General features: G+C 40.9%; 1 protein-coding gene across 1 annotated transcript in view; it reads left to right on the top strand.

Moving 5' to 3' along the window:
• BRINP3 (BMP/retinoic acid inducible neural specific 3) overlaps window positions 1-13,412 on the top strand; it is a 205,627-nt gene that overhangs the window by 110,799 nt on the left and 81,416 nt on the right. The window contains exon 4 of the mRNA XM_028531286.2: window positions 155-345. Within this exon, the coding sequence (XP_028387087.1) occupies window positions 155-345 (191 nt within the window). The remainder of the gene's footprint in view (window positions 1-154; window positions 346-13,412) is intronic.

Genomic DNA, 13,412 nt, shown 5'->3' with positions numbered 1-13,412 from the left:
CACGTGCAGAACAACGGGAAAGTGAAAGCACTTGCTCTTTTATTGTTTATCCGTCTTTGGTCTCATTACGCCTGTCATTTCCTCACCTGCAGGTAATTTTTTTTAATGGGTGTTCAGGGGGTAAACAGGACCCTGTGAACTGTATTCTCTGCAGGAGAGGAGTCCCTCACAATTTTTGTGGACAAGCGGAAGCTGAGCAGAGGGGCTGAAGGAAGCGATTCGGGCACCAACAGCTCCTCGGTCACCCTGGAGACGCTGCACCAGCTGGCGGCCTCCTACTTCATCGACAGGGACAGCACCCTCCGGAGGCTGCACCACATCCAGATCGCGTCCACTGCCATCAAGGTAGGCCCGCGTTTGCCCTGCAGGGATGGGACACCGTTGGTTTTAGGGACACGGGCATCCCGAAAGCCCATGTTGAATTGTCTGCATGTCCCACTGACTTAAGTAGTTGTGTTCTGAGGTTATTTTAACACTCCCTCTTGTCATCGGTAATGTAACATAGTCAAGATAAAATTGTGTGTATCTCGATGTAATTTTTTTAACTTGATCTTTGGGTGAGGTTCTTCACAGCCAACTATTAAGCGAAGTATCGTATACTCGAATTATGTGATCTTATCCTGGGAAACACAGAGTTCTTCATAAAGTGTTGGTGGATAAAGTCTTATTTTAATAGCATTGATTTTTTAAATAAACCTCCATATCTTATTAATGTAAGAACATTACCCTTAGAAAGGGCTTTGTTCGACTCCAAGTGGTCAGTGATGCAGAAGTGACTAAGAAGTCTTGCATTAAGCAGTATTTTTCCTCAGTGCTTTGAAAATTAAGTGCAAGTTTTTGGTTATAAGTTTCTAGAAGGCAAGATACTCCACAATCTACAATTAATAGGTAAACTCGGTGTGTTCGCTAAAGTCCTTTGCTTGTGACTATATTAAGGTTGAATTTCCTCAAGCTGAGGGGGAGAATAAGGTCTTTATTTGATTTTATTTTGTGAGAGAGAGAGAGAGAGAGGTTGTGGTTTCCAAACCAGTAGACATTGGGCACGCTCTGGCAGTTTAGGTCGTATTGTTTTGCCCAATAGCCATGGCAAAGCTGACAGACCAGAGAGCTGGCCCAGTCCGTGTGCTCGTGTGCTTCTGGACCAAGTTAACAAGAGTAAAATTTTTTGGGGTCTCCACTGCAGTAGTTCACAATTGTTGTAAAAAGCAGTCATTAAATCTATTGTGTTGCTTTACGAGATTAAAATGAATGTGCGTATTATTTTGTCAGGGAATTGAGAAGTGAGGACTTCAGTATCTGGGAATGCTGGGTAAAATTAGCCCGAGACATGCCCTTTGTGATGATGTGCAAGAGAGAATAAGGGTGGCACAGGAATAGCTTTAGCTCAAGGTTACACATTAATGCTACCCGTCTTTGGTGGTGCTAGTAGGTGAGGTGGGGAAAAGAGTTCTGCAGACGTAAATTATGCAGTTATAGCTAGTTTATTTCTGACGGCAGACTTAAGTTATGCTGAGTTACCAAATATACATGGTAGTTACACTGTATAGATCAAAATGGGCCAGAATGAAAGAAGATGTCTTAGTTAATTTAAAAGTACTGTAAGCGAGGGTGTCGTTAGAGATGTTTAGCTGAGGTTGCGGGGAGAAATAGATTTTCTTTCAGAAATCAATTTAATTGATATAAACAAGAACTTCAAATGTGTTTTCTAATAGAAGACATCATTGTTGTAAGTGTGTTTATTATATGGCTATTGATCGTGTCGCCAGCACGGAGTATAGAATCTTACAGTAGAGGTTTGGTACGCACACCGGGAGGAAATATTCATTCACGCTCCATGGGGAGACTGACTGAGTGGGCGTTTGTGCACACTGGCTTCTCCACAGGTGAACTTGGATCACAAAAGGCATGTGTGGTAACGGTGGAAACTACTGTTTGCAAGCCTGGTTCCTAGGTCCTGGTGACACCTTTAGGGATGATGTAATCTGAGAACTGCTCTGGGGGAGGGAAGGGAGTGCCCTGGGGTGGGAGAGGGCATGCTCACCTCCAGAGCACGGTGGCCATGACCGGTGTCTTTCAACCGGGGCGTGTTGGTGTGGTGCCAGGGGCTGGGCCGCAGGAGGTGGGGGCGGGGGGGCGCTTAGCTCAGGGAGCGCACATGGACGGGCTGTAAACAGAGGCACCGTCTCATGGTGCCGTGTTTCATTCACAGACGGACTGTGCTCATGGCCCTGGTCCCATGGGATTATAACAGAGCATAATTTCCCATCACCTAGGGACGCTGTGCAGGCTCAGCAGGGTGCATGTCTCTCGTGTTGGTGGTGGCGCTAGTGTGAACAAACCCACTGAGCTGGCAGACAGACCGAAGTGTCGTGCCCAGGATCCCGGGAGCAGGCGGCACCGTCTTGGGTTGTGCAAGTGCACTCACTCCGTGGTCTCAGGACAAAACTGCCTATGGGGGCCTTTCACACACGTGTCCCCAGGGTTAGGTGGAGCACGGACGCACACACATACGTATCTGGTGCTGTAACGAGGAGAAGAGGGAATGAGGTGTGTTCCACCAGCGGCAGCACAGCTAAGAGCATAGTCACAGAAGTTCAGAGGGAGTGCAGAAAAGAAGTGCCAGGGATGGGACTGGGGACGACACCCGGGCCTCTCGGGACTTAAACTCAGGGCTAGATGGGCCTCTCTGCTCCGTGAGCCGTCATCTGAAGTGCCTGGTGGGTCTCTGGTCAGGGTCAGCTGCCGCCTGGATTGCGTCCAAGCTCCAGGGAAATGGCCTGTGGTGGAGTGTGTGGCGTCCACATGCCCAGGAGAGTGTGCGGGTCCCAGGGATTGCTTGCACTTTACGTGCTAGTGCATTTTCCAGAGGACGGTAGCCTTCCATTTTTGTTAGTCAGCTAAGGAGTCCCTACCAGATGAAATGTGTCTGTCCTTAATTATGAGACTATAATTGCTGAGACAGAAGTAACTAAATGGTAAGAGGGCTGAGTGGGTGGGGTGGGAGTTTGTACCTGAAACCACAAGGCATTTCAATTACTGAAATCCTTTATGTTTGAGAATAAAATTCAATACCAAGTGCTTTTTTATAATATATTTAACATAAGAGCTAACTCTTTTACTAAATCCCTAAAGGTTCAATGACTTGCTATTTGTACTACAGATTCGAACTAAGTGTACAAAGATCCCCATTTTCTTTGATTATGTGATACATCTGTGTTTTAAGTGCCAATAGGAAGCAATTTAATTTCTTGAACAGAATCACAGAATTTAGGTATGTTTGTCAAACAGTAAGGGCAAATAGACCATTACCGATAATGGCAAAATATAATGAAATCTGCAAAATCACGCCTGCTTTTGTAATGCTAATTCTTACAAAAAACTCAAAAGAGTTGGACAAATGGGTATTAATTAGAGCCTTTTCTAGAAAATGGAATAGAACAAATTGTGTTCTTCTACCTCTAATTATGAATATAAATAAGTAAAAGAACGGCTCAAATGCGTGTGTAGCTTAATTAACTGTTACATTATTCCAATTAATGGCAATTATATCAAATGTATTTTCAATATTATTTTTAGTGCAAATAATGCAAGAATAACAGCTACATGTGTCACTGTTTCAAGTGTTCAATTCAACTAAACTTGTTATCTAAAGAGCAAGCCAATACATACTTAAGGTCATTTTGATTATTCTAATGAACTTAATATTATATTATGACAAAGGTGAGAAAATAAAAAATATATTATACATTCTGGAAAAATGTAATCTAAACACTGATGTGGGATAGGCATTTTTGAAAAATTTTCTAATTCTTGTTTTAAAAATTATCTACATGCAGTGAGAAAATTAAATTACTTTGTCAGACACTATTAAAATGTTTTTAAAGATTAAATTATGATTATTTCCTGAAACAAAACACTGATATATACTATATTTTAGGCATTTTTCTAATATAGAAAAAATATCAGATAGATTTTTTAAAGATTTTATTTATTTATTTTTAGAGAGGGAAGGGGGGAGAAACGAGAGAGAGAAACATCAATGCGGTTGCTGGGGGTCATGGCCTGCAACCCAGGCATTGTACCCTGACTGGGAATTGAACCTGCAACACTTTGGTTCACAGCCCGTGCTCCAATCCACTGAGCTATGTCAGCCAGGGCTGATTTTTTTAATTATACTATTTAGACCTGTTTCCAAGAATTTTTATCTCCTCCATTGAAAAGAAATTAGATGACATTTTAAAAAAACATAATAAATGTTAATCGAAATAACCCGCATTGCAGCCAGAAAAACAAGGCTGTTTCAGTTTTATTATGTGTTTTTGCTGCCGTTGTTCGGTTCATATAGTAGCTATCAATATGAGTTACCACATTTATGCAAATCTGTTTGTCATTTAACCTTTATTTAGCTACCGGAGGCCAAACCGAAATAGCATGGTACAGGAACCACATTTTTCTGCAGGAACTTTGAGTTGGTTGATTAGAAACAATGATTTGGAACAAAGCTCGCACAAGCAATTTTAAATCAGTGAAGTTTGAAATCTGTTTCTTGTCACATATGAATTGTACTTGTAGGTTACAAAAATACAAAAGAAAACAAATGTCAATCGATACCGCCAGTATAAAAAGTCATTTACAGGACTAGAGCGTAGGGAAAATGTGGAACTTCACAAACACTCAGTAAAAGCAACCTTTAGGAAAGAAAGAGAAGGGCCAAAAAAAAAAAAAAATTGAAGCCTTTTAAAAATATGGCCATTGCAAATATTAGAGTGTAGAGCAGTAAGGAACTGTTGGCAATCTATGTATTACGTAAACTGAAAATTCACATTTATTCATAATATGGAGACACATCAGAAAACAGGGTGAATTTCAAGCTATAACGTACTTCTAATGAAACAGAAGCATCTCCCCTGTTTGTTATTGTTATGTAACTACAGTATGGATGCTGAAGCAGCTCTGAAAAAATGTCACAGGCATCCCCGGCTGGCTTTTATCTTTCAGCATCCTCAGAGCCCTTCCACCTCTGAGGGGCCGAATGACAGCTCTTCTAGTAAGCAGGAAGAAAACACAAAACCCTCCTTTGGAAACAGCTTATTCTTATTAAGAATGCATGGTTGCTCTTTTCTTTTTGAATAATTCTGTGCATTGCAATTACTGTTCTGCAGAGCATCAAGATCCCCACAGCGGAACTAGAAAGATCCCATCAGTATAACAAACATGGGAAGCTACTTTGGCAGAATGTCCTCATCTCTGAATGCCTGCAGCACTGAGCTTGCAGTAGGGGCATGGGGACTCGGCGCATATTTGTTAAATGTTTTTGGTTGAATTTGTGAATTTCCAGCTGCCGGTAAAGACGGTGCTTAGAAGGGAAACATTTCTTCCCAAACTATGTGCAGACGGACTATCTGTTGCATGTATTTTATAGTGTATCTGATGGCCCCTCAGTAGAGAAAGTGCTCTCCATTTATTGAAAGAATGGGAATTAATTTTTTTTTCAAAATCATCTTTTTATGAATCATCAGTGTCTGAATTCAAAGAAAACCTGGATCGCTTTTCTCACATTTCAGAATAGCTCTAGAGAGTGAAGTAAGAAAATTTTAGTTGGGATTGGAATAGGTGCATGGTTTATGAGCTATCTGGATTTCTTTTTTGAAGAATTCATTTTTAGAACAGTTTTCAGTTTACAATAAAATTGACAGGCAAATGCATGAGTTCTCCTTCTAGCTCCCCCTTCTACACACGTGCAGCCTCCTGCATTGGTAGTGTCTCCTGGCAGGTGAACCTACGCTGACACATCATAATGACCCAGCATCCATAGTTCATATTGCGATTTACTCTTGGTTTTGTCCATTCGGTGGATTTGGACAAAAGTGTAGTGCTATATATTCATGGTCGCGGTCTCATCCGGAGTATTGTGAGTGCCCCCACGTGTGTGCTCTGCCTGTCCATCCCTCTTCTCCTCCGCACCTCCCCCCACAACCACTCACCGATCTTTTTACTGTCTCCACATTTTTAAATAAATTCTTCAAAAAAAAGCGCTGCTAAATGTTTCATTAAGTTCCATGAAAGAAATAAAATTTATATTGCACTTCTCCCTATTGTTCTAAAACCTGTTCATCTACCTGTCAACAGATGATAACCAGCCATTGTTAGATGATACATGTTTTTCTAAGTTTCCAATTGCATTCCAGAGATGGAGTTAACTACTTGATTGAGAAATATCCTCCTATTTTCCTTTTCTCTACATATTTGTACCTACTTCCTGTTGCAGTATGTCATATTATCTCAGCAAAAGGCAGGAGAGCAGAACCGTGAAGAGCTCTGATTCTTTTTTAAATGATATTATTTATTAATTTTAGAGAGGGAGGAAGGGAGGGAGAAAGAGAGGGAGAGAAATATCAATGAAAGAAACATTGATCAGCTTCTTGTTTGTGCCCTGTCAGGATCAACCCATAACCCAGGCATGTGCCCTGACTGGGAATCGAACTGGCAACCTTTCCCTTTGCAGGACGATGCCCAGCCCCGACAGCCACAGGCTAGGGCAGAGCTCTGATTCTGAAGACACATGCCCCTGATTGTTGTCCCAGTTCACTACCTATTGGTCACATGATCTTGCTCAGATTAACTATATTCGATCAGTTTAATCATCTATAAAAGGAATATGTGGATATCACTTATGTTATATTGCCATCATGAATGTTAAAAGATTTAATATATTTAAGGTGCCTAGAACAGTGCCTAGAACATATTAAGTGCTACATACATGTTTACTTGACTGATTAGCCTACAATTACAATTACAAGCTAAGGCAGACAAACAGAGGACTCAGGAGCAAGCTCTAGTGCAGAAAAACAATGTGAAACAGAGTAGAAATAAGTCAGGGCCCCCTTACCCTTTGCAGAAGAAGTCAGTTAGTACAAAGGGAGCCACATCAGAGTACACAAAGGCAGGCTTGACCTGTTAGAACTACATTGCAACACAATAATCCTTTATTGCAATTTCTGAAAACTCACTGAACCTAAGATGAAGGTTCACTTTCTGGTGAATTTATGCATTTCCACTTATAACATAACGAAGGCTGTTGGGGAAAGTGGTTTGTACAACATTCCAAAATTCTTCTTTCCAAAATTCAGGGAATAAAAGTAATTTGGAGGACCCAAAACTTAGACAATTCCTTTTTTTATAAGTGGTCAGTTCCAATTTTCACCTAGCTTTTTATCATTAATTATGGGTACTGGGATTACTAGGTCTCAGTATTCACAATTCACTTCTTGTCTTTTTAACAAAATACTCATTTTTTTTCAGGACTCAGGGAGATAAGAGACAGTTTGCTCTCCCCCCTGTTAAATCATAGCAATTTTCAACTCATTGGAAAATGAGAAAAACCCTAGGCAAGGTCATCTTCAAAATAAATTTTTCCTTGATTTGCAGTGTTGAACAAAAAGGTGTAAGAAGGGTATAAGAAAAGAAATGACCTCTATACCAGTGAACCATCCATGTAACTCAGTAAAGGAGGACATTGCCAATAAACTATTGTGCTTTTGAGATAATTTTTATTAACAGAAATGTTGACGTGTAAGAAATTATGTCAATCATCAGCCATCAATACTGTCTTGACGAATCCTAAATACGTACAATACTTCCAGTCCCCCCTCAACCCAAGTCCCCCTCTGATTTCTCCAGTAACCTAAAATGTTTTCCTCTATTTATCACATTTTTAATCAATTCTAAGGTTAGAAATAAGCTCTTCCCATGCCATTCTCTACATTTCCTCTTTATTCCTGAGCAGTCGGTGGGTTCTGTAGATTTCTCTGGTTCCCGCCCCTTCCTTCCTCTAGGTTCCTGATAGGACTGTGGTCCAGGTACTTCTCGCCATACAGCCCTAGCTGTTCTCCTGGACTTTATTTTCTCACCTTTCAAAGGCAGCCTGCAGACTCCCAAGCAAAATCCTCTACAAGACTTCCTTGACCCAGACTAAAAGTTGCTGGACACTTGGAAGGTTTCTTAGTTCCCGTTATATCTAATGTTCCACAGATAACAGTCTTTGTACTTGAATGATGCAATGCCTCTCATTGGTTTACTCAGCCATTTCCACAGTGACATGAGTGATGGTATAAAGGAAACTGGGAAGTAATAGATACAAGACCAGAAGCCGAGTGTAAATGAATGTAAAGATTTGACATGCTATTGATAATACGTGTAAAGTTAAAAAAGTATTGCATTTTTCTTCTTTAACACTCTAAACCTTCCACATACTATTCCTACCTCTTAAAATGTGAACACTTTTTTTTTTTGTCCAGGGAATTAAAGAAGACTGAGCTAGGTTTAAAAAGTAATTTCTGATGCGATACGTAACCGCAAATTTATTTTATGCCACTTGCTAATGAATACGTTCCCTCCACGCTGCTTCGGAGGAGGAGTTCCGAGTGTAAGGGATCAAAGCTGGCCAAACAAAGAGCTGGGCGTAGAGTTTCTATTTCAGACCGCGGCTCCTCTCTCCAGCCGGATTGTAAAAGGTGGAGGGAGGTTCAACTCCTTTTACATTTTAAAGTGCTCTTTAAAGTGCATTAACTTCCTAACATTTTTGCCCTGAAATGCTATCCTAATTTGATATTTGTCCGGTATCATGTTTCTATCTAACCTGGGCAGAAATCTGAGTTGACCTTAATTGTATTTTCTTTCCTTTGAAACCACAGTCTCCTAAATGGCAATTTCTGGACTCCTAAATGGAAAATTTTGCCATTTTAAAGTGATTGGATATTTTCTTTTAAATTTAGAGGGTTCTCCAAGAGCTATAATAATCTTGTCACATTTAAAATATATAGCATTAGGCATGTGTGACTTATGTAAGGAGAAAAGGTTGGAGCCTGCTTCAGTTAAGTGCATGAGAAATGGACTTTCACCTTCCCATAACTCAGAAATGGCTAAAGCAATTTAGTTCAAACTCCCCAACAAGTTCACCTTTGGTCAGAGTTAACGTTCGAGAAATCTCCTCCAAAATGGAATCACACTCAGAGAAAGTGATAACTCAAAAAGGAGATACAAGTTTAAAGATTGTCTATTTTTTCACTAAATATAATATTTCTACTTAATTCAACACATTTTTAATGCTTATTTTCATGGAGATCAATTGCTAGTTTTTACAGTTGCTAGTTTTTTAAATCTGAAGCATCCAATACTTAAATTAGATTTTTATTTGAAAAATGAGTGAAACCATTTAATTATTCAGAGTTGCGTTAATAAAATTGGCAATTAAAGCAAAATACATACATAATGTGTGATCCTGCAATTGCTAGATGCAATCAAATTTTTAATGCTCCCGTATCAGTTCAAATTTGTACACAAGTTACAGATCACCCAATTAATTTGCTTACTTGGTGAGTGTTTATTTCGTATCTGTGATGCACCCAGCACTGGTAGGTGTTAGGCCTTTATAAATGAAAAGGCCATGACCTTTAGCCTGGAAGTATTTAGTCTGGTGAGACCGAGCAGTAGAGAGAAAAACAACATGGCAACAATAACTTCACCTCAAGGACACTCACTGATTCTTGTCCAAGGGAACTGGCAAGAACAGTCAGAAACATTTGATCTGGTCTTGAAGGATAAATAGTAGGGTAGTCGCATGGGAAGAAAAATCCAGACAAAAGGCAAAAGCTTTGAAATGTGAAAGGGTAGGTAGGCTATGCTAAGAAAATGTAGAGGATTTCGGTGTGTCAGAAGAATTCTGAGACTGATTAGTGAAAAGAAGTGTTTACCAAGGTTATAATGACATGAACTGAGTTTTTTGTTCCCCCAAAATGACTTTGTGGCTTCTGTGATATTCGAGGAACAATGTTTTGTCCCTTTGACATTGGCCCTGGTCCTGTGATTTGGTCAATGGAACACTGGCGACATGGCACATGGACTTGAACTGTACTTTTGTGGTCGAGCTTCTGTCCTCCGGCTTCGGTCACTGTCACGAGAGCAAGTCACTGGCTGTGGCCAGAATGCAGCCCCCTAGAGCAAACCCTCATCCCCTGAGCAGCCGGGCTCATGCTCAACACCAGCCTAACTGGGGGGAGAGGGGGAGGCAGAAGCCACTAGGAATCCATCAAAATCAAGCAATTCTTAGCACGAGACAGTTGATCGTGGGACTAGGACAAAGGTAGTTACAAAACAGGAGAACAAAGCACGAAGCTAATTAGGGGTCTGTAACAAATCCTCTGACATGTCAATGATTTCATGGTGGTCGTTGTTGAATGGAAATTTCTCAGCATTCTATCTCAGAAACGTCATTGCATTAGAAAATTCCCATGGCATAGAACTAAGTTAGGATGTTGTGCGAGTAATAATGGAAGAGTAGACAGAGGCCTTCACTAGTGCAGTAGCAATAGGGAAACGTATAGGTTTGGGAGCGTAGAATTTACATAATTCACACAAGCACTGGAAGGTATAGGGCAAGAAGCTACAGAGAATGCAAGGGATTGAAACCTGTGCCTCGTGGTGGACGCGGTCCTTCCATCACTTTGATATGTCATGTCAGGACACTGGATTTGTATATACAGAGCGAATGAATTCAGTCTGGGGCACGGAACCATGAGGCATTTGTGACAACCCAAATAGCACATATACAATATAATTGCAAGTATGGGTCACGTGTTCAAGGGAGAATCTGATGAGAAAATACCTGAGCATTACCAATGTATAGGTAATAAGCGAAGAGGTGGGAGTGGGTAGATCAGTCCCAGAGAGCGTGCTGGTCAGGAGGAGAAGGCGGATTCTGGGAAGATGACAGTGTAGAGAGAGAACGGATTTGCATCTTCCCGAGCCAGGTAGACATAGGCGCCCACTAGAAAACAGGCCCTGGGTAGTGCGAGAAGTTTCCGAAGCATTTTTTTCCCACCTGGGATGTCTGCCAGTCTGGCCCCACAGCTTCAGGAAGTTTTCATGTTGAGTATCAGAAAGAAGGCCACTGATCCCGGGGAGGACGGAGCGGGCAGAGACGGCTGGTCCTGTGAGTGGCCTTGTTTCCCTGACCCTGGGGAGCCGAAGAGCAGTTGAACACATGGGCAGAGTTCCCTAGTCCAGGCATGGAAGCTCCTCGGGGTGGAGAAGCCACATCTTGAGAGCTCCACGAGAACTAATAAGTTACAGCAGTTCCTTTCAAGCTCACAATTTAATTGCGCGGAACAGTCTTCAGCTGCAGTCAGGACTGCGGCGATGAAGCATTCAGCAGTTGATCTGGAGTGCCGATGGGAAACACAAACCCGCCCCCCCCCCCCCCAAGCCACCACAGGGGCCACAACAGAAGAAGGAAGAGCCGAGAGGACGTTCATTCCCAGCTTCTAAAGAAATTTCGATGCTAGAAAAAAAAGTCTTGAAACCTTGACAAAAGCAGCTGGGAATGCATTGCTCTCGAGAAAAAAATTAACAATTAATGGAGAATTATCACAAATAGAACATTAATAGAAAGTATAGCTCAAAACTGTAGGCATGAAAAGAAAGAAAAATTAAAAAAAAATTGAAGTTGGGATTGAATATAGATGACATACCAAGCAGGTATAGCATCCGAATATTTGGAAGTTTATAAACAGAAAAAATACACAATAAAAATGGAATAAAATGTATAACCCCCAGAAGGAAACAGTTTCAACCTGCATATTATATCGCTACGAAATGATTCAGTAACACATCTATGCAGCTTGCTTTCCCGACTTGCTCATTAACAACAGACTTTCAGAGAGCCCATTGTGCTGGCAAGAGGCACAATTGTTATATCAATAAATGGAATCGAATTTGTACTCATGTCGGGAGGGGGTGCCCACCTAAAACAATGATGTGACACCGCAAGACAGCACCGCTGACGGAGCAGCTCGTAACTTCTCACCAGGCCCGTGAACACAGGTCAAGTCTATGACATGCTCAATACGGTCAGGGAAGCACTACTGAGAAGCTGACATAATAATTTATTACAAGGGCAGACTAGCTTTCTTCTTTTGCAAATCTTTCCTAGCAAGTAATTAAACAATATTTTAAACAAAATCTAGAATCAAGGTTGAGTCGTCGATTCAAAACAATATTTAAACAAAATCTAGAATCAAGGTGAGTCGTGAGAGTAAATCACTTATAAGAAAGTTTCTCCCTACCAATGCTGCATGAATGACATATGCATGAATAGGGATTTTATTTTAATATTTTAGAAAAAGGGAAACATAGATCAAAATATCAATAAGATACTCCTTGCAGCATCATTTTCTCTAAGATTTTAAAAAATAACTTGATGGGAATTAGTGTTCAGTGTGGCTAAGAGCTCGCCTTGCTGTATGGTCAAGGGGCACCTCTGGAATCTCAAAGCGAACGGGCCTGAGCCGTTGTAATCCCAGCGCCCCCAGGGCTTGTGGGCTGGGGCTGCGCTCTGAGAAAGGCGCGTTGCCCGTGGAGTCGTGAGGTTGCTGTGGCGTCCTGGTCCCTGCAGGGGTGAATGGGAAGACACGATAGACAGGAGAGGAGGAAGTCGGGAAAGGCAATGCAGGAGGAAGGCAAGAAATGCAGGGAATCCCCACTGGATGCTGATTATTCTGTTTCTAAATTTTTAAATTCTAAATTAAATATTCCAGGAAATACATATTAAAAAATCATCAAACTTCTTGTCCTTTCCACTTTGTTATGCCTCCATTAATTATTTATTATAATGTATTGTCTTATTAACAGTTATAATCCTCAGGTTCTGTTTCAAGTAAGAAACGGGGGAAGCGTGACAACGCATCATGTGATCACAGGATTGCTGAGTGATTTGCCCGATGCGTGGCTTTTTTTCTTGGCTCTTAGATTTTATTAGTACACATGCAATTCATATAGACTATAAGATTCCTCTTTCTTTAATATCTTTTTTTCATGAAAGCCATCTTAGTGCTTGACGATGAATGATTATCAGCTGCTAAAGAATTTGATGTACCCTAACTTTATTGTGAGTAAAGCCAATTCATTTCTTGGGAAAGAGATGAAATGATGTTAAACACGGTCTGTAATGGCCAATTGAAACAAGAAATCCATTTCTGTCTTTCCGATGATACCGGAGCCTGCCGAGTTTTGACGCGGTGTGCTTTTCTTGCTTGTTTTATTGGGTGACAAATGGAAGAATGTGTCAGCTGCAGAGTGAAAGTGTAGTCAGTCTGCCTGCACGTTAGCTGTCTTGTCATAAAAAGGTAAATGAAGTCAGAGCTTTTGCTATGTTTATGGAATTCAGAAATAGTCAACGCTTACAAACTTTAAAAGACGGTAGTAAAAAGTCTTACATTTTTAATCATGAGCAATATGCCATGGTTTAATAAACAGTTCAGAATAGCCCTAGTATGTAGGGAATTTCAGGAAGTAACACAACATTTTGGTAAAAGTGTCTTTTTGGAGTAGGCACTGTGGGGATGCTAATACACTAC

The sequence above is a fragment of the Phyllostomus discolor genome, chromosome 15, assembly GCF_004126475.2.
Source record: "Phyllostomus discolor isolate MPI-MPIP mPhyDis1 chromosome 15, mPhyDis1.pri.v3, whole genome shotgun sequence".
In the NCBI taxonomy this organism is placed as follows: domain Eukaryota; kingdom Metazoa; phylum Chordata; class Mammalia; order Chiroptera; family Phyllostomidae; genus Phyllostomus; species Phyllostomus discolor.
The sequence above is the reverse complement of the archived record's forward strand: the minus strand, read 5'-3'. Positions and strand labels throughout refer to the sequence as shown.